Source organism: Arvicola amphibius, chromosome 9 (assembly GCF_903992535.2).
Source record: "Arvicola amphibius chromosome 9, mArvAmp1.2, whole genome shotgun sequence".
NCBI classification, from domain to species: domain Eukaryota; kingdom Metazoa; phylum Chordata; class Mammalia; order Rodentia; family Cricetidae; genus Arvicola; species Arvicola amphibius.
The window spans coordinates 58,739,134-58,760,621 of NC_052055.2; the positions used below are offsets into that span (position 1 = coordinate 58,739,134).

The 21,488-nt window shown below is 44.1% G+C and overlaps 1 protein-coding gene across 1 annotated transcript in view; it reads left to right on the plus strand.

Annotated features, from left to right (window-relative positions):
• Nucleotides 1–3,043: 3,043 nt before the first annotated feature.
• Dip2b (disco interacting protein 2 homolog B) overlaps nt 3,044–21,488 on the plus strand; it is a 157,237-nt gene continuing 138,792 nt past the window's right edge. The window contains 1 exon segment of the mRNA XM_038342001.2: nt 3,044–3,098. Coding sequence (XP_038197929.1) covers nt 3,059–3,098 — 40 coding nt within the window. The 5' untranslated portion in view covers nt 3,044–3,058.

Below are 21,488 nucleotides of genomic sequence, written 5' to 3' on the forward strand. Positions count from 1 at the left end.
CTGGGATTAAAGGTGTGCACCACCACTGCCTGGCTTTATCTCCGACTTGTAACATGCCCCCCAAATCTTTTTAATCTGTGTTAATGTGTATTTTGGCACTAGCTTTTCCAGTCTTCATTTTTCCTTCTAAGAGGAAAACCATAATTCTTTAGTTGCCACTCTCAAACCTCCTCTGTTTTACACAGACCTGACTACGTATAGTGTTAGTTATGCTCGTACTGTGTGATGTGAGGTGTGCGAGGAGGGACGCAGACAGGAGAACGGGTGACTGACTCAGATGCGCGATCCATGACAGTTGGGCAGCAACCACACCTAGAAACCTTGACAATAACAGAGCCTGTGTTTGATACACCTCACTTGTTAAGTCCTGTCTGGAGTTTACCATGCTGTACATATGTTGTTCATCAGCAGAACTGAACAGGTGCTAGAACATTCCAAAGTTTTAATCAGACCCATGACGACACTCTTCTGGCTTTGGCATTACAAAGGAAAAGAACCACAATAGCCAGAACAAATTTTTGGTTGTTTCTTGTGGGATGGTTGTGGTGAAATGGTTGCAGGGCTCTCACCTCCGTTAAGGTCGATTGTAATGGGTAAGTTCCCCTCCTGTAGAAATGCTACCTGCTTAATAATAAAGAGGAAGAATATGCACATCCAGTTAATTATTAATTCCAGTACCCAGCTATAAACATTAATTCTATTCGTTCTTCTCCGTTACTTCTCCACTTAGGTATTTACTTAGAAACAGCAATAGAAATGGGTGAATTCTTCTTGGCCTTGCTAGGAGCAAGTGTGAAGATGCAGCGCAGGTACGAGTGGTGGTGCCTGCCTCTAATCATAGCGCTGGGCAGATTCTGCCTCAACAGATCAACCAACCAACAAGAACAGAGCAAAACAACCAAGGAAAGAAAAAAAGAGCCGCACAGAGTTCAGTGGTGTTTGTTCATTATTATTTTTTTTGAGACAGGGTCTTACAGCCGTGGCTAGCCTGGAACTGGAGTTAGAGCGATTATAAGCCCCCGAATGTGAGTGGGATCTGAACCCAGATCCTCTGAAAGAGCAGCCAGGCCTCTTAATCACTAAGCCACCTCCCTAGTACTCAGAATAGTTTTTCAAAGTTCATAAAACTGAGTTCTGTAGTTCAGTGAATTTACATGGCATTTTTACAAAAGGGCTGTGTCTGTGAACCTACTGCGGTGGTTTAGAAGGAAAACATTGGCTAGGAATGTGGCTTAGTATGTAGAGTGTCTGTCTATACTGCAGGAAACCTAAGATCCCCAACACCCATAAAACTGCCCGTGTTAGTGTACACCTGGAGCTGGAAACAGGAAGACCAGAAGTTCAAGGTCATCCTCTGCTACTAGTGAGTTGGAGGCCAGCCTGGGTCACAAAACAAAATCCACAGCAAAAAAGAAGGAAAACACCTTCGTTATCAAGAACTGTCCCCAGTAGCGTTTCCCCAGCATAGGTACAGAATTCTGGGAACACCGCCAGGTTTTGTCCCCTTTTGCATTTACTTCAGTGATATCTTAGGAATGTTTCCTTTTGTTCTGGTTTCCCTTGCAGGAGTTTGTTCTGTTTCATGTGAGTTTCAGGAGTGCTTTCTTTTTCATTGTACACAATACTGGATTTGTAGCTGTGATAATTCATTTGTTTTGTTGTTGATGGACACATAGATTTGTTTATAATTTTGACTCATGAATGTTCTTATCTTTCTTGGTGCCCATATGTTGGCTATAGTCAGTAGTAGAGCTGCTTGGCACAGGGTAGAATTGTTGTTTGGTTTTGTTTTTTAAGACAGGGTTTCTCTGTAGCAAGTTCCTTGCTGTCCTGGAACTCGCTCTGTAGACCAGTCTGGACTCTGCCTCCTGAGTGCTGGGTTAAAGGTGTGTGCCACCACTGCTTTGCTTTAATTTTATCTTTCAGTCCTTTTTTTAAATTTTTAAATATTTCATTCATTCATTCATTCATTCATTTATTTTTGGTTTTCGAGGCAGGGTTTCTCTGTGTAGCCCTGGCTGTACTAGAACTTGCTTTGTAGATGAGGCTGGCCTCAAACTCAGGTAGATCCACCTGCCTTTGCAACACCACACCTGGCCTTTTTAAAAATTTTTTTATTGATTTTTATTGAGCTCTGCAGTTTTCTCTGTTCCCCTCCCTTCCACTCTCCTCCCCTTCAACCCTTTCTCTAGGTCCCCGTGCTCCTGATTTACTCAAGAGATCTTGTCTTTTTCTACTTCCCATGTAGATTAGAACCTGACATGTTTGAAGTGCTTGTGTAAGATGGACATCCTAATCTAAAAATCTAAGCTCTGAAAGCTAAGACAGCTAATCTTGGTGAGTACTGACAGTGTCCACAGACGGAGAGTCCTCATCTGGCTCAGTGCAGTAGACCACACGGAGAGCATAGTGCTGCCTTCCATCTTTGTGTGCAGGGCGTAGGTAAAGCAGTAATGTAAGGTTAGGTGTTTGGTGTGTCTGGTTGCACTGTGAAACTCCGAGACCATGTTAATAAAATTCACCTTGGACGGGGCATTGCCAGTGAGAAGTTGACAGGCACACGAAGGAGTAGGGAGAATCTTAGAAATTCATGGTCTTTGGTTTGGGACTTAGATAAAACCAACAGTCGCTGGTGTCTCGGCATCCTCAAGGTTAAACTGCAGAGCTCGGTCAGCGGTTTTCCTCAGCACAGGCTGGGCTTCCTTGCTGGACTAGGGAGGACAGTCAGAAGAAACATCAGCCCAAATGCAGTGCCAGTGCTGGGAGCCTGGAACCTATCTGAGCCTCCTGGCAGCACACACAGTGGGTTTTGAAACGGTGGCTAGGCAGCACCGGCGTTGTTGGCAGCAGAGAATTTCTTTCTAGTCTTTTGTAGCTGCTGACATGAAAAGCCAGCGTAATATAACTTATTACAGATTTTGTGACAGACACTGACCAGAAGTGAAAGCAGCAGTGGAGCTCAGCTGGCATCTGTGACGGAGCTGGGGAAGCATGGAGGCCTGATCAAAGCACAGCCTTTCACTTTGGACTTCGGAAGAAAGTGAGGTGGCTGAAGTTAATGACTGGTACTTTGGTCCGCAATAGAGTTCAATTCAAAGGTATATTATTTGAGTGCCCATTAATAGGTCGGATGCCTTGCTGGGTGTGGTCTAGCCTACAGTACAGGGATGAATTAGATGGTGCCCTCACTGTCTACTCAGAAGTGTGACACAAAAGACAACAACAGCAGCCTGCAGCGCCTTTGTGAAGATGTCCCCAAGGATGTGAAGGGGACAGAGGAGTTCCAGGTGAGAGCTGGAGAGGGAGAAAGCTGGCCATGGTGTAAGTGTCATAAAATTTCATTTCTCTTAGATAAGTATGTGTAGGCGGGCAGGGGTTGGTGTGATGTGCAGTATTGGAGTACCCGTGTATTTGCTCCATATGTGTGGATGGCATCTTGGTTTAAGTACTAGGATGGCAAAGAAAATAAAGAGCTCACATTTTTTTGGGGGGTGAGCTTATTTATGTGGCTGCACGTGCTTGGTTAGAAGTGCGTGTGCTCCCTCATGTAGGAGAACATAGAAAGCGGGATGATCTTTTCCCCAGATGTGTGCTCCCTCATGTAACATAGAAAGCGGGATGATCTTTTCCCCAGATGTGTGCTCCCTCATGTAGGAGAACATAGAGAGTGGGATGGTCTTTTCCCCAGATGAGCTGGAGCAGTGGCTTGCTCAAGTACCAGGCTTTGTCTTTGAGAGAAGGTTGTTGGTTTAATCAAGGCCTGAAGATCTTAGGGATCAGCTAGGTAGACAAGGAAAGCAAAGGGAGAGTTTGACAAAGCATGGACTTCTGGCTTTAGATCTGAATTTCTGATCAGCTAGGTAGAGGGAGTGGCTGCAAGAGTCCTGTGTTCAGCCAGGTGGAGTGGTGAACGCCTTTAGTCCCAGCACTGGGGAGGCAGAGGCAGGCAGATCTCTGTGAGTTCAAGGCTGGCCGTCTACAAGAGCTCGTTCCAGGACAGGGCTTTTATACAGAGAAACCTGGTCTGGACACCCCCCCCCCACACACACACACACAAGTTCTACAGCACCAGTGCTGGGATTATAGGCATGTGCCATCATGGCCAGATTTATCAAAACTTTTTCTTTGGCCATGTATGGTGGCACACGCCTTTAATCCCAGCCTGCACTTGGGAGGCAGAGGCAGGCGGCTCTTTCTAGACTGGAGGCCTGTCTGGTCTACAGAGTAAGTTCTAGGACAGCCAGGGATATATATAGAGAGACCCCCATCTCAAAATAAATACATAAATAATAAAAAACAAAGAATTTTTTGATCAAAAATAAATAGAAACTTTTATATTTATTTTTATAAATATAAAGTGATATTAATAAAGTTTCTACTTTGTCCTGGCTGTTGGGAAGACAAGTTTTAGTCCCGGGTTTAGTTCAGACTGATTATTTTGTAGGAAAAGAGGTGATGAGGTGACTTGTGCAGTAGTCATAATAATGTACTTTTTTAGTTTTCTAAACATGCCAGAATGTCCCCTGTGTTTCAGGAGTAGCCATGTGTCACCAAGCCTGAACATCCATCTGTCTATCTATCTAGCTGTCTCTTAATTTCTTTTTCTTTATTGACAAGGTCTTATTGTGTAGTCTAGGCCAGCCTTAAGCTTACCTCTGTCTTCGGAGTGCTTCCAAGACCAGTGATTTTAAACAATGCGCACGCCAAAACCTTATCGTATTAAAGCATGTATTCAGAGAGATGGCCCAGCAGTCAAGAGCACTGGCTATGCTTCCAGAGGACCTGTGTTTGAGTCTTCACAGCTCTATGGTAGTTCACAACTGTCTGTTCCAGGTTAGGCACCCTCTTACAGTCTTTTTGGGTGCCAAGCACGTACATGGCACACAGCATGCAAAACACCCATACACAGAAAGTAAAAATTGTAAGAAGTGTGTATTTCAGTGACCCTCAGTCCATTCAGTACTGTGCGGCTGCTGTCGATAGAAGATAGCAATCCATATGTGTGCTTATGCACAAAGATACAGTATTTCAGTGCCTTTGTTTGATATAAACCCGAGCCTCGTTTCATTGTCTTAAACCCTTACTGAAAGTCAAGGGCAAGAAAGATGGCAGCACATAAAGGCTCTCATCGCCAGACCTGATGACCCAAGTGGCCTCTGCGCTTGTGCGAGAGTCAGAGGACAACTTTGTGCAGCCTTAGGTTCCAAGGATTGAACAGAGGTTGGCAAGCAGGCATCTTCATGCAGCAAGCACCTTTACCTGCTGGGTCTGTGAGTTCAAACCCTATTCATTCTCAGCTGCATAGTACCAAGGGGAGGGGGGCAGGACCAAGGCGGAGTCTGCAGAGTTCACACTCTGAGCACCTGTTCGCAGTGCCTTTCCACAGAGCTAGCAAGCAGTCCCTGGAGTAAAGCAAAGCCACAGCACTCTGGGGACATCAGGATGATGCGTGGCTAAAGGACAGGCCTGGGACTGACCTCAACAAACGAGGTTTCTAAATAGAATTTCAATTCTTTATAATGACTTGCATTTTCAATGTTACATATACAAGTATGAGTTAAGTAGATTTCAGAATCTTTGTGCTTTGAAATATACCTACAGGAGAGTCTTACAGAATTTTTTTGTTATTTTGAGAAGGGTCTTACTATGTAGCTCAAGCTGGCCTTGAACTCTTTTTTCAGTCTCCCGAGTGCTGGGATTGTGAACGTAAGCCATTGCTCCCTGCACTTCCGTGTTTACTCCTGATAGAACATCTGTGGAATAGCGACCAGGAAAACTTCCCTTGTGCCTCAGAGCTTACACGGAAGTGCATTTCCAGTGTGGTGCAGATACAGGCCTGTGGCTATTTCTTCTCAAACTTGAGTACTTTTCAGTCTTGGAATGATTTGCATTGTGGTCTCATGTCTCAAGTTTGATATACTGGGAACTTGGAGATTGGAGACAGTGAAACAAAAGGAAATAACTGAGATGTTTCTCTGAAGTTATAGCTGGTTTATGTATAGATAATTTTTTTTTTTTTTTTTGGTTTTTCGAGACAGGGTTTCTCTGCAGCTTTAGAGCCTGTCCTGGAGCTAGCTCTTGTAGACCAGGCTGGCCTCGAACTCACAGAGATCCGCCTGCCTCTGCCTCCCGAGTGTTGGGATTAAAGGCGTGCGCCACCACCGCCTGGCCTATGTATAGATAATTTAAAAACACATTGTTTAAACAGCAATTGAAAAATATGCTGTCCTTGCCAGGTGTGGAGGCTGAGGCCGAAGGATTGTGAGTTCTAGGCCAGCCTGAGCTACATAGTAGTGTGAGACTCTCTCTCAAACCAATAAGACAAAACCCACCAAAATCTATAGTGTTTTATTAAATGAAAGGCTATATGACATGTGCAACAGAATCCTTTTCTCTTCTCTTCTCTTCTCTTCTCTTCTCTTCTCTTCTCTTCTCTTCTCTTCTCTTCTCTTCTCTTCTCTTCTCTTCTCTTCTCTTTTTCTAGACAGGGTTTCTCTGTGTAGCCCTGGCTGTCCTGGAGTTCACTCAGTAGACCAGCTGGCCCTGACAAACATATTTATCTTAGTGCTGATTTCCTCCAGCAATGAATTTAGAGGAGCTTGTCCTCTCCCAAGGTGATAACTGGAGGTGATATGTATTTTGTATGTGCATTTATGGGATTCCTTTTCAAATAGAACAGACTCAAGGAAAAACAAACAGAGAGCAGGAAATGCAAATGTGTCTTGTGTGTCTGAATTTATTTGCAGTTTATACAATTCCACCCTGCAGGTCAGTGCACTCACAGTAAAGCTACAGAGTGCATTTTATTGGCAGGCTTTTTCTCTACTTCTGGGGCTAGGGCTTGAACCCAAAGCCTCGGGTCTGGTAGGCTCTACCCTGAACTGCAGCTTCGTTTGTATTGGCTTTCATTTTAAAATTCAAGACAAAGATGGGATTTTCTTCTCTCCCATGTCCCAGGGTGCAATACATTCGCTAAGAACTGAAGTTCTGTAAGAAAGTACAGGGTTTAGCCTGTGTGAACTTTGCGTGTACGGCAGCCCCTGTGAGCCTTCTGTGGTACAGGTTGCAGCTTGTTCGTGTCTCTTAGTTAAAGTTTAAATTTCATGATAATTAGCTAAATTGCATGATCATTGAAACTAAAAATAGAAAGTACTTCAGACCAGTGAAGCTCTGAATACAGCTGCTTCGGGTTTAGACTGTAAATTGGAATTGCCTTCATTGAGCAAGTCAGGGATGAGAGTGCAGGCGGATTTAGAAAACAGTCTGCTGGGGTCTCTGAGCTTTGTGTTAACTGGGGTGTTGGCAGCCCATTGCAACTCCTTTATAACTGTTCCTTATCAATATGCAGCTCGTGTCTCAGGGCTCTGAAGGATGTGTGTATAAATACAGTGAATTTGCAGTGCTGGACATGGAACCAGGTCTCACCTATGCTAGGCAAATGCTCTCCCACAGCCGTACACCTCCTGTACCACAGGGTACACCTCCTGTACCACAGGCGTACACTTCCAGTCCTTGTTTTGAGTAATTTTTGTACTTTATTTTAGTCAAGGCTGAGAAGCAATTGGAGTAATTTTAAAGGACTGAATATTATGACTTGTTCCTTTTTTTAGATAGTGGTCAGTGATACAGTGTTGGATTTTCTAGAAACTTCCCAGTTTGCAAGTTATATTGGCCTTCTGTCTGTCTTTCTTTAGCTGGTGGAGTAGCTGCTGTTTTGTTTTGTAACAGAATGAGGAAGGCCAGTGAAATGGGTCAGTGGGAAAGCTGCTTTCTGCCAAACCTATTGACTTGAGTTTCATCTCCGGGACCTACATGGTAGGAGAGAACCAACCTCTAAAAGTTGTCCTCTGACCTTCACACTTGTGCTTTGGTGTGCACGTGAGTGCTCATGCTCTCTCTTCTCACACACACATCTAAAAAATTAATTAGAAAAGAGGCGTCTAAACACTGAGTTTCATTTTTATATTTTATTAACTCTGTAATGTATAGCATTATGTTCTAAACCTCCTTGTGCTCTCTTGTTTTAAGTTTAAGGTTTATAATAGCGTGTAAACTCTAGGATGTTCTTGAATTTGCTGTGTAGCTGCAGGTCTTGACTGCTGCTATTTCTCTGCCTCTGCCTGGATTACAGGTGCCATACCTGGCTCCCAGATTATTATTATTATTATTATTATTATTATTATTATTATTATTATTTCCTCCTCTTCCTTCTTCTTTTCTTTTTTGAGATAGGCTGATTTCTGAACTCTGCAGCTGAGGTGGTCCTTGAACTCTGGTTCTCTTGTCTCTTGAGTGCTGGGGTTGTATAGATTAATGCTACCATGGCTGGCAAAGAAGGAGCCTGCTTTCAGTTCAGCCCTTAGTAAAGTTTTTTGGGTTATTTTTGGGAATTGAGGATTCCTGCTGTTTTTTTTTTTGTTTGTTTGTTTGCTTTTATTTGTTTTCAAAGGACAGAGCCCCTGACCCTCTAGCCTCTGCCACTGCCTCCCAAGTCCTGGGGTTATGGTGTGTGCTACCACGCCTAGTCCATGACAGGCTCTTCTGCACCTTATTGTTCATTTTTAGCTTATTGAAAATTATTAAAGCCAGGTGTCTGTGCATACCTGCAACCTTACAATTTGAAAGACTGAGGCAGGAGGATTATGAGGTTGAGGGTGGCTTGGGTTTATAAAGTGAGACCCCATCTCAGTAAGGGAAGAAGAGAGTAGGAAGGGGTTAGGAAGTGAATAGGCCTGCTAGAGCCAGACCCCCAACCAACTTGCTGCAGCGAGAGACTCTGTCAGTTAGCTCATGGTCACCATTCTCCACAGACAATGCTCTGGCGGGCTGTCCTCAAACTCAGAGCTCCGCCTACCTTTGCCTCCTGAGTACTGGGATTAAAGGTGTGCGCCACCACCACCCGGCTCTATTTCTGTTATTAATTCTCCTCTTGCTTTTTTAAAAAAGAGGTGTGGAAATAAATACTTTAAATTCTTAGACTTTTATAAAATTTCTTTTTATTTTTTCACCTTTTAAAAGCTTGAGCTTTATTTTGGAGATGATGATTTGTGTTCTGTTAATTTCAAACTTTTCAAGTAAGTGGAGGAACGTAGTACAGTTGGTGTGTTCACGGAGTCATGCAGACAGCAGGAGCATTGCATGTAAGGACACCCAGTCTATGAGCCATCCCTCCTGACCTCTACCCAAGCTTCTGGCAGCACTCAGTTCCTTTTTGTTCCTATGGCCTTGCTGTGTGGCTTCTTTGTGTATATGGGGCCACACAGTGACATGCACGCCTCTGTTCAGGGGACCAAACAGTGATATGTATGCTTCTGTTCGGGGTCCTTCCGTCTTCTCCTTTCTCTTAAGCTGTCCCAGGAACTTAATCAGAACAAGCAGTCATGTAAGAATTCTCTTCTTATTGTTGAGTAGTACAGTATTGGATATGTAGACTTCCCAGATGACTGTACTGGTGCTTTTTAAGCACCAAACTTAGGGTGATAGTTGGTGCAAGTTTTTCTGAATTACATGGCCCATCGCTCTAGTGGTCTCGTAGGATTTATGAGGAGTCGTGATGGCTGTGTGCTCTGCTCCCGTGGAGGAACTGTGCGCTAGCAGAAGACTAAACACAAGTGAGAGCAGCACGTCTGTTCACCAGCCCTGCATGCTTCAGGGGCTGATGGCGTCTGAGGTCAGCTCTGCTTCAAATCAGAGTCTGATTTAAAAACTTCTTCTTATACATAGCATAACACACAACATGTGTTCATTGTAGAAAAGGTAAGATTTGTAACTAAGTCAAAGCAAGATGACACGCTGTCCACATACCAAGATAGCTGCCCTTAGCGTCCCCTCTCGTTTTCCCTGGCGACTGTCAGTGAGCTCCTCAGCTGTAGCTGTGACTACAGCCCAGGTCACTGTATTGCTGTGTGCGTTTGAATCCTTTTTTATTTTTAAAATAATTTTCTATTTTTAAGTGAAACATGGCTTCACTGGGTAGGTCAGGCCGGCTCAAACTCAAGATTCTCCTGTCTCAGCCTCCTGTCCTCCAAAACCATCCGGTTTCTTTTCTCAGCTCTCCTGTAGCCCTTCCCACAGCCCCTGTGCTGTTGTCCGCCCGCGGTGGGCAGCGTGGCACCTGTCTCCCTCCTGTGGAGCCGGCACCTGGCACGTGTGCCATGTCATTGTAGTTTGCTCACTGGGAGCCGAGTTCTGCCTTCTCTACTCTTGACAGCACCCAGTGCTCTCTGACTTGCTGAGCCTTCTTTCTACCCCAGCATCCGTAAGTTTGTTTTTGTTTTTTTTTTTTTTTTTTTTTTTTTTTTTTTTTTTTGGTTTTTCGAGACAGGGTTTCTCTGTAGCTTTTTTAGAGCCTGTCCTGGAACTAGCTCTTGTAGACCAGGCTGGCCTCGAACTCACAGAGATCCGCCTGCCTCTGCCTCCCGAGTGCTGGGATTAAAGGCGTGCGCCACCACCGCCCGGCTCATCCTTAAGTTTGTTATGGGCTCACTTGTCTCATTCCTCTATTTATCTCTGTCTATCTATCATATATCTATTATTCAGCCACCCATCTATCTCATACAAAAATAGGGCCTTTCAGCCAGGCATAGTGGAGCATTCCTTTAATTCCATCACTGGAGGCAGACAGACAAAGGCAGGCAGATCTCTGTGAGTTTGAGGCAAGTCTGGTCTACATAGAGACTTCCAGGACAGCCAGGGCTACAAAGAGAGATCTGTCTCAAAATAAAATAAAATAAAATAAAATAAAATAAGGTCTTCCTGTTTGGCTCAGGTTGTCCTTGAATGCATACTCCTCTTAACTTTATCCCTTAAAGCGCCACGTCCAGATTTAGGGCACCACACAGCTCAGCCACTGCCTTTGATGATGCCTCTCCCTTATCTCTTCCTGGAGTTTTAGTCTCCTGTGTAGGTCCTGTCTCCATTCTGAATTAATTTTTATGCAGTGCACATTCTTCATGTGGATATATCTAATTTTCCCAGCACTGTCGGTCAAAGACCATCTATTAAATGATTGTGAGATTTTTCACGAGCATTTAAAAAACTCATTTAAATGAGTAATTACTTGATTAAGCCTTTCTGCTCCTATAATGAAGTACTATGAGAAGGAATCGTGTTTGCTTTGCACCTCCTGTCTGCAGTCCCTCAAGCAAGGCCTGGCCCTTTGCAGGCTCACGTCCTCGTCACTTACTGTGGAAGTGCACGGCAATTCTGAATGTCACAGAGGCAGTCTGCGCCCTGTCTGTCTGTCTGTCTGTCTGTCTGAGAACTGTTCAGGGTGAGGTCAGTAGGCTGAACTAGGAGAGCACTAAGTGGTTTGTTATCCCATAACCAATATACAATGTCTCCATCAAAGAGGATTTGTGGCTCATTTTTTTCAACTCATTGTATTACTTTTTTTTCAACTCATTGTTTTAATTAAAGTTTTATTTATTTTTGGTTTTTCGAGATAGTGTTTCTCAGTGTAGCTTTGGAGCCTGTCCTAGAACTCTCTCTGTAGACCAGGCTGGCCTTGAACCCACAGAGATCCACCTGTCTCTGCCTCCTGAGTGCTGGGATTAAAGATGGCTTGATTTTATTTTATAAAATAAAATTTTGTGCACATATACTTAAACAGTTCAGTTCTGTAGGATAAACACAAACAGTTCTCCTCCTCAGCTCTTCACTGGCCTGCTCCGAGGTTAGGTTTGCACTTTTCCGTTTGCTCCTTTGGGCTGTGTCGTCACACCTTTAGATGGATGTGTGTGTTCTGGGTTTTCAGTTCTTTTATATTTTCCCCTCGCCTTCCTCTCCATATAGTTGTAATTTTTGCTAAATGCTGGATTGATAGTCACTGTTTATATTATGATCGTAAATGCTGTTTACAACTAAGTTTTGTGGTGTCCATCATTTTTTTTCCTCTTGCCTTAAATGTGTTTTCTGGGAATTGTTAGATTTTGTTTTCTGTATTGCTCGTTGATGTGGATCCAGACTCTTGTAGTTGTATGTTTCTTCCTGTGTGACCATCATACCATGGCTTTGTTCAGTTTTAACTTACTTTTTCTCGATTTTTTTTTTTTTTTGAGACAAAGTTTCTATGTAGCTCTGGCTGTCCTGAAACTCACTTTGTAGACCAGGCTGACCTCAAACTCACAGGGATCTAACTGCCTCCCAGTGCTGGATTAAAGGCGTGTGCCACCACCTCTACCGCCAGGCCTATTCTGGAGTCTTATATGGCTGATCACTGGGTGAATGGCACAGCAGAATAAATCACATTTCTCTAGTTTTCTAGAGATTTCCTCTGAGTTTCCTTGATCACTTCAGCTTGGTGCATCCCTGAAAGATATCTGTGTGTGTGTTGTGTTTCCAGTATACAGTCCCCTGTTCCAGAAACTTCGTGTTTGTGCTCTGGAGACCAGTTCTTCTCTCTTCTGCCAGAGTAAAGAGGACGGAACCACTCTTGACTGCATGGAGGAAAGGGGAGGATCTGGGAGTCTGCCCCATTGCAGTCACATTTGCTGAGGGATCTGGCCTCCTGTTCCCGTGGGTTTTTGTAGTGTAAATCACTCTTTGCTACTTTGGAATTGGCTTTCTTGGGTCGTCGGGGAGACGTTTATCTCATAATTACTTGCTTTGCACATTTTAGAATTGCACAGCTGCATGGTCTGAGAAAGAGCAGGCTGAGTACTTACTCTCCCTAGAAGCTCCCAGCCACCCTTATCCACTCTTCCCCTCGTGCTGGTCTTCTGGTCACCTTTTATCTGCTGTCGCCCCTGGCTTCTGACTTTTACCCTCATTTGTTCCAGCCCCAGTCCTGTTCAGTACCTGCATTTTTCCAGCTCACTGGGCCTTTCAATGGTTTGTTGCTCTTTATCCCCACTTGTCTGGAGCCTCCTGTTCTTGTCTTGGAGTCTAGACCCATCAGATAGTCTTCTCATTAGCGTATTGTTTTATGCCTGGCCGTCTATGCTTCTTTGCTTCCCCAAATACGAAGCACACTCACCGGAGGGCAGGTTCTAGCTGTGTTTGGTCAGCTGCTCAGGAGTCCTCGGAAGGGAAGTGTGGGGGCTGACAGCTGTGCTGTGTGCCGCACCACCTCACTCCCGGCCTTTTTACCAACTACTCTTCAGGTGACGCGCCATTTCTTTACAGGGTTTTACCACTATGGAAATGAGTAGTTTCTTTTTAAAAGTAAAATAAACATTGTGAGTAGAATAGTCCTTTTATTTAGAATTAGACTGAGGGGAAAGGGTCTAAATGATACATGTTGTTAAGCTTTCTTAATGGCTGAGATTTGGTTCTTCATCTGCCTCGTGGGGCCAGTAATCTCTTTCTACTTTATAGGACCGCAGAAGCAAAGGCAAGAGATTAAGGGAAAGCATTTGGGAAGCTAAGGAATTACCTGTCATCTGTGTGCCATTTGCTTCTGCAGATGTCCCAGCTGAGGTGTGGGGCTGCGGTCTTGACTGACAGCAGAGTCAGCAGGATGAAAATCCCCCACCCCCTGCATATTGGATGATTTTTATTCTTGGGTAGTCACCATCCCTGCTCTGCCCCCTAGACCTGGTGTACCTGAAGCATTGACCTCGATGTTTGCATAACCGGGGCTTCCTAAATCCAGGGCATCTGCCAGGAGGGTGTGATTCATGGTTGATACCTGCTAAACTGTGGCTAGCTAGCAGGTTGCCTGAGGGAGGTAGTTCCTATAGTTCTTCAGGAATTCCTGGTGGGCAAAGTAGAGTGGAGAAAAGACTCTTAGATCCTCTCCCTTCCTTCACTTAGCCAAGAAAACATTTTTCCTCCAGGTTAGCAGGAAATTGCAGATTGATATTTTCATATTACCTTTCTTCCTTCTCTCTCCCTCTCCTCCCCACTGCTGTGATCTTGTGAGCCTCCTGCCTTAGGCTCCTAAATGCTGGAATACTATGCCAGTCCAGATTTATTTATGCGTATTTATTTATTGACAGGGTCTCACTGTGTAGCCCTGGCTACTTGCTACATAGACCAGGCTGGTCTTTAACTCCCAGTGAGCTTCCTCCCTGTGCCTTATGCCTGCTGCAGCTAGTATATTATGTATATACACAGTACACGGCCAGATTCAGTATTACGACTACTACTGTATTTTCTCCTTTCTTAGATTATTATCTTTATTTTATTTTATGTGTATGGATGTTTTGCCTATGTATATCTGCACATCACGTGTATGTAATTAGCCATGGAGCCCAGAAGAGGGCATCAGATCCCTTTGAACTGGAATTTCAGGCAACTGCCATGTGGGATGCTGGGAACCAAACTCAGGTCCTCCAGAAGAGGAGCCACTAAAGCCATCTCTTCAGCTCCAGATTTACTTTTTAGAAAGGCAGGAAAGCAGAGTATGTCTAGAATGGGGTGCTGCAGGCTTAGGAGAGGGCACGAGTAAGTTTGGTCAAGCTCTTCAGGCCTGTGTATAATTCTTTCCACTCCTAGCATCGTATGACAGGGTTGATATAGTTCACAGGGTTGATTAGTGGGGCGATCAGATGTCCTCCCTCACCTTTCCTCAAGGGACACATTTCATATTATTCTCCCATGAGTAAATAATCACATTTTTAAAAACTGTAATTTGGAAGTTAATCTTCATAGAAAAGAATGTGATACTATTAAATTTAAAAGATTAAAGGTAATAATTTAGACTAAATAATGATTGATGCTTTAAAAAGACTATTTTAGGGTCTAGAGAAATGACGTAATGGCAAGAGCATGTTTTATTCTTGTAGAGAACATGAGTCCCATTCCCAGCACCACATCGGGTGGCTCACGACCACCTAATTCCCAGCACCATAGCGGGCGACTAACAGTCTCCAATTCTAGGAGGTCCAGCACCGTCTTTGAGCCTCTGTGGGTACCCAAGATGTACATGGTACATAGATATGCATGCTGGCAACATACTCGTGTGTGTGTGTGTGTGTGTATAATATATATATTATTTTGCACTTCTACATAACCTTTCCAGCTTTCAGTGCAGGGGATTGACTCCAGGTGCCTTTCCTACCCTTGAGGTGCATGTATCCCAGTCCTTCCCTGTAAGGTCAGTGGCAGTTTGACTATGTAGAGCCCTTCAGTGAGGTCTATGTTAGCATGTGGGGTTCTGATGGCAGTCTGTCTCCCGCCTTTGCTGGAGTTACTGTGAGCATGCGTAGTCTGGGGCCTGGGCCGTGTCTGATGATAGTCCAGGTCTTGGTACTTTGTTATTCTTCTTTGGAATAGTTCTGCATGTGTGAGCTTGAGGGCCATGTGGAGATTGGCCTGGGTTGGTGTTATTGTTCACATCTTGAGGTTTCAGAGTCCCACGACTAATTCAGACCTAAGCCACGAGTGGAGAAATGACAGGAAGAGAGATTACCTTGTGCTTGTGGCTTGCGTGAGTTTTTCTCAGGCTTCTGGCCAGGATGAGGTCATTTCAGCAGTTTTAGTTTGTGTCCACTATGCTGTTTTGTGAATTGGGGCACAAGGACGAGGCCATTCTTGGGTGAAAGCCAGAAACTGAAGGAGTTTTGTTTTGTAACGCAGCAGCCGCAGGAAGTCCACAGCACTGTGAGCCCAGTGCACACTCCTGCTTGTCTTGCTATTTTTCTTATTTCTCTAAGAAAACCTGATGGTTCTGTTTAATTCCGAACTTTTGTGGCAGTCAGAGGCAAGAGAGATGATTATGGGCCTCTTTTTGTCTTGCTTAACATCAGAAATAGACTTTTCTATTTGTTTTTTTGTTTTGTTTGTTTTTTGCCTATAGAACTTTGATAAAATATTAATTCTAGGGCCAACAGGATGGCTCAATGAGTAAAAGTCCTTGTTAGGAAAACCCGATGGCCTGAGTTCAATCTCTGGAACCCACTGTGGAAGGAGAGAGCTGAATCCTTAGAGTTGTTCTGTCTACCACATACATGCCATAGTATGTATTCTTACATGCATGCATGCATGCACATACACAACTATATTGTGTACATAATAACAAAAAAAGATTCCTTCTAAATATCAGGGAATTAACTAAGCCTTGGAGAATGACCTCTACAGACACTTGCTTTTTGTGTCCATTTCTCCTGTAAAAGAATTCCCATCCCTCATGTGATTAGGGCACCGCAGTATGCAGCAGTGGGCACATGGTGCAGTGTGGTGGTGGACGCAGTAGCAGTTGGATAGTATCACTTTGCCCTCTCAATTTGAAGAGGCCCCTCAGTTGCATGATACTGTCTCTTAAGTGTAATTTGTTAATTTTAGGGTCAATAAAGTATCATAACAGAGAAACTAGTTAATGGCCAGGTAATTAGTAGGGTTAGAAACTAGTTAATGGCTAGTTAGTAGGGTTATAAAACTGTTAATTGATATGGGATGCCCTTCTGTATGCTGTGAATATGTCTTGGTTAATAAAGAAACTGATTTGGCCAATAGCCAGGCAGAATAGAGCCAGGCGGGAAATCTAGGCAAAGAAAAAGGGAGAACGAAGGTAGAGTTGGGGAGACACCAGCAGCCACTGGAGAAGCAAGATGTGAGGTAACAAGCCACGAGCCTTGTGGTAAAATATAGAGTAATAGAAATGGGATAATTTAAGTTGTAAGAGCTAGTTAATAATAAGTCTTAGCTAATAGGCCAAACAGTTGTAATTAATATTAAGCCTCAGAGTGGTTATTCGGGAACTGGTGGTGGGAGAGACACCTCCAGTTACAGTTAATGACTGGAAAAAGTTAGTAGGGCTAGAAACTTGTTAATGCATGAGGTAGTTAGTAAGGTTAGAAATTAGCTAATGGTTAGGGTAGTTACTTAATAGGTTAAAATGACTGAGGAAGTTAGTAGGGTTAGAAACTAGTTAATGGCTGAGGTATTTAGTAGGGTTAGAAATTAGTTAATGGCTGGAGTAGTTAGTAGGATTTGGGGGTTAGGCTAGGGATGAACCTTTCTAGAGACTCTAGGGTGCTTCGCTGCAATATGATAAGTAACTTTCTCCATGGAAAGCCAAGGCTTAGTCCTCCCCTATTAGCCTACCTGACTTTTGCGATGAAAGGGAATGTTGGTGTGAATACCCTAAAGGTGGTGTCCCTTCCAGTTATTTTAAGGAGTTTGGCTGGGGTGAGTCTCTATGAGAAGTTTGGAGTTTCAGCACCTTCCTAGGTGGCAGTTGGAGATTGTCCAGACTTACTGTTGGCTATTAGTACCTTTTACCAAGTTGAGTGTAGCTTTTTGTTTGTTTGTTTTTTAAATAAAACATGCTCCATTTTAGATAAACTATTTTAGGAACTATGTGTCAGATAAATCTCTGTCTCTCTCTGTGTCTCTGTCTCTGTCTCTCTCTCTCTGTCTGTCTGTCTCTGTCTCTCTCTGATTTTCCGAGATGGGCTTTCTCTAAGTAGCCTTGGCTGTCCTGGAACTCTCTCTGTAGACCAGGCTGGTCTCAAACTTACAGAGAATCTCCTGCTTCTGCTTCTTGAGTGCTCGGATTAAAGGCATGCACCACCACTAGGTTTAAGAGTAGCATTTTTTTTTTTTTTAAAAAGATTCTTAGTTGTGTTGGCTTTAGTTTCTCAACCAAACTTTTGTTGACTAATTAAGCTATTTAGTAGACAATGAGTTGTAGCAAAACAGCTGTGACCTAGCCCCTGCCCACAAAGAAGGCATAATCAGGAAGTGATCTGGAATGAAAAAGAAGTTCAAGTGTGGTTGTGTGCTGAGGTAAGTGATAATAGGGACAGGGAAAGCAAATTCAGTGACCGTGTGGGGAGGGATCAGGGAAGGGCAGGCTGCTGGTTCAGGCCCTACAGAGGGTTTGTTGTTGTTGGCAGCTTCTTGAACAATTGGTTGGTGGTAGGCAGGAGTCAAAAACCTAGGCCGTTTCATTGTCTGTGTGGCTTTTACAGATATTCAGGGTTTGGAATGGATTTGAAACTGCATCTCTGCCTGTGTTTCAGCTTTTAGTTTTAGTGTTCCTGTAGGAAACCCTTTCCGGGTGCAGCTGTGAGCCGCATAGAGGTGCTGGCCCAGCCTGTCCTGGGTCCTGACAGTGCTGCTCTGCTGACACCGTCTCTGGGTCACTCCTTTGTCTTCAACATTGAGCAGCTTTTCTTTGTTCTGCAAGTGGAAACCAAGACCCCGTCCCTGATTCGGATGTTTTGTCACCTTCATGTAGCTTCTCTTTCTCTAAGCTGAGGTGTCCATTTCATGCTGATGTAAAGAAATTGTTAGACCCAGCACTCAGGAGGCAGAGTTTGAGGCCAGCCTGGTCTACAGAGTGAGTTCCAGGACAGCCAGGGCTATGCAGAGAAAATGTCTTAAAAAAAAAAAAAAAGAAGAAAAACAAACGAACAAAAACTCAAAGACAAAAAAGGCCATAGCCTTTTCTTAAACTTCACTGGATATATACTCCTCCTTTAAAGGACAGTGTTTGGGTTGGTGAGAGGGCTCACCAGGTGACAGTGCTTGCCCTGAGGCTTGTCCTTGGAGCCCACAGTGGAAAAGAGAGGTCTTTTGACCTCCACACATGATCTTGCTTGATCTTTCTCTCATTCTCACATTCTCTTTCTCATATACTAATAAACAAAAAATTGAAAATTGTGTTTGTACAAAGCTGATTTTGTTGTTTTGCGTTTACATTGTGAAGTTAAGATCTGTTTCCTAGAAAAGTCCTTTGCAAGAGGAACTGAAAGCATTGCCCAGGTGGGGGTAGAGGTTGTAATCTGTGACTCTGAACTCAGGCTGTGTGAGAACAGTTTTGTAACATTTGACTCAGGCAAACATTTCCTGAGTGCTGCGGGCAAGGGACGCCTAGTTGATGTGATGGGTCAGGTTGAGCAGGAGAAGGCTGTGTCTAAGACACTGACGGGGCCCTGTGCTGACTCTTGTGAATCACCTTCCTTCCATCCCATCTTGGCCACTTTCCAGATAATGAGAGAGTTCTAATATGTCAGTCGTGTAAGATGAAGAGCCTATTAAATTCGTTTACTTAAAATATTGCTTTCAGATTCTCCATTATGCTAATGAAATTGAGAGTAACAGCAAACATGTTGCTGTCTGGTGCTTGTTTCCATAACTGAACATTCCCAGAGTGCCTGCTTCTCATGGAGCACAGTGATCCGGCCCCTCTCCTGCTGTGAGTCTTCCCAAGCAGCTCAGTGGTCCGGCCCCTCTCGTGCTGTGAGTCTTCCCGAAGAGTATTAAATCAGATCCAAGCAGCTCCAAGAGACAGCCGAGAGCTTGAGAATATGCCCAGCACAGCATCTTGGCTAGGAGGCGTGTGAAACAAAGGATGCTCTTTGACAATTCAGAAACTGATAGGCATGGCCATTCTGCATATGAGTGCCGTCATTCAGGCTGAATTAAATAGTTAATATCCTTATAGGTGTCCAATGAAATCTAGTGCAAACTGTTGGCACATTACCCCAATGAAGCAGATCTCAGCCGCTCACCCAGACACTGCAGCCCTCTGTCCCCTTAAGCTGGTAATTGCTGAAATGCCCATTCAGATCTCTGTGCTGAACGGTTTCGGGAGTGAAGCGATCAGTAAAAGTCAGTCCTGTCAATTGCTTTAGCCTGTCTCAGTCCCATTTCTTCCTGTCACCCACAACTCAGTGTTGGGACGCTCCATGTACACTCCATGTCAGGAGATGTGGCAGAGATATGCTGGAGGCCTAGACCAGGGGTTCTTAACCTGTGGGTCATGACCCTTTTGGGGTCAAACAACTCTTTCACAGGGGTCCCCTAAGACCATCAGAAAACACATATATTTACATTATGACTCATAATGGTAGCAAAATTGCAGTTATGAAGTAGCAATGAAAATAATTTTATGGTTGGGCTCACCACAGCATGAGGAACTGTATTAAAGTGTCGCAGCATCAGGAAGGGTGAGAAGCACTGCTCTAGACTCTGCTGCTAGAGACTGGGAGTAGCAGCAGTTGCTCAAGGAGCTGCTCAGGGAAGTCTTATTTCCTCAGTGGAGACCACACTTGTCACAGATGAGCCAGTCAGACGGGAGAAGTTTGCAAAAATTTTCTTTCTCCAGAATGTGAACTTTCCCTTCCGCGGGTTAAGGTCGGCAAAGTCTAATTATGGAGACACCATGAAGCTATCTTACTTGAAGGCATAAGATTCATTCTTACCAATAAAATGGCTTCTCAAGTACTTTGAAAGCAACTAAAGATAAATATTTATGGATCATATTTCAGTAACTGGAGGGCATTTTGAAGATGTATTTTTCTTATGACTAAATGTGTTTTTCTTTTGACTTAGGTTTTTCTTTGTGTTTAATGATCATAAGAATTCTTGGAACTCTTTCCCCAAATCTTACAATCTGGAAGTGGATGCAGCATGCAAAATTAATTTCAGTATGGAATCTTGACACTCCTTGCCAGTTTCATTTTCTAAACAAATACGAAGGGCGACATTCTCTCTCAAAATACCTTAGAAACATTCATCTGTCAGGGAACTCAACGTCCAGTGATACTTGTCGAAGACATTTCTTGTAGCAGTTGATGAGCCCTTGGGTGTTACTGACTAAGTTCATAAGTGCGGAGTGGACCTGTGCCAGATCCTTCCCTGCTCCTCCAGCTCCTTCCGTCATCTCAGCCCTGGACTTGCTGGGGCCTGTGGTAGTGGCTGTGCTCACAGGTCACAATGCCTGGCTCCTTTGCATGTTTTTTTCTCCTCCTCCTCTTCAGTATTGTTATTACAGTACTACTTCTAGTAATAATGGTCATAGTAAAGGAAGCCATTCAATGTTACAGTTGGCTTCCTAACTGAACTCTTTGATTGGCAGAGTGTCCCCTGGTCCAGCTTTGCAGGGGTGGAGATGTAAGCTGTTTAAACCCCCAACCTATCTCCAGCACATGGCTCACACACATGAGGTAGGAACAGCTCTTTTTCCCCTCCCCCATGTTGCCAGCCAGATCAGCCACTTCCTTGTCTAGGGCAAGGCCACCAAATCTTCAAAGAAATGCTGGAGATGTTACACTTGGCAGGCCTGGATTCACAGCAGAGGGAGACTTTAGAAACCAATGAGGAATGGACAATCTCTCTTTGAAATGCTTCCCTTTGCCGTGCATGGTTGATATGAGGGTGGGCTGATCCTGAGGTAGGAAATGGCAGTGTGAGTAGGCCAAGGAGCCAACCATGTTTGTGGGAAGAACCTTATTTGGGCTCTTGGAAATTCATAGCAAGCATTTGTTTATGGGAATGATGGAAATTGTTGGTCCTTCAGTAGTTTTCTCTGCCCTTTCCCCCCGCCCCCAAGTTTTTCGAGACAGAGTTTCTCTGTGTAACTTTGGTGCCTGTCCCGGAACTAGCTCTTGTAGACCAGGCTGTTCTCGAACTCAGAGATACGCCTGCATCTGCCTCCCAAGTGCTGGGATTAAAGGTGTGTGCCACCACTACCTCCCAGTCAACTGTCTTCTCTTCTTAAAACAGGATCTCATTATGTAGCCCAGGCTGCCTTCAAAATTACAAGTGCAGGATTGCAGACATTCACTACAGTGCATGGCTGGGAAGACAGGGTC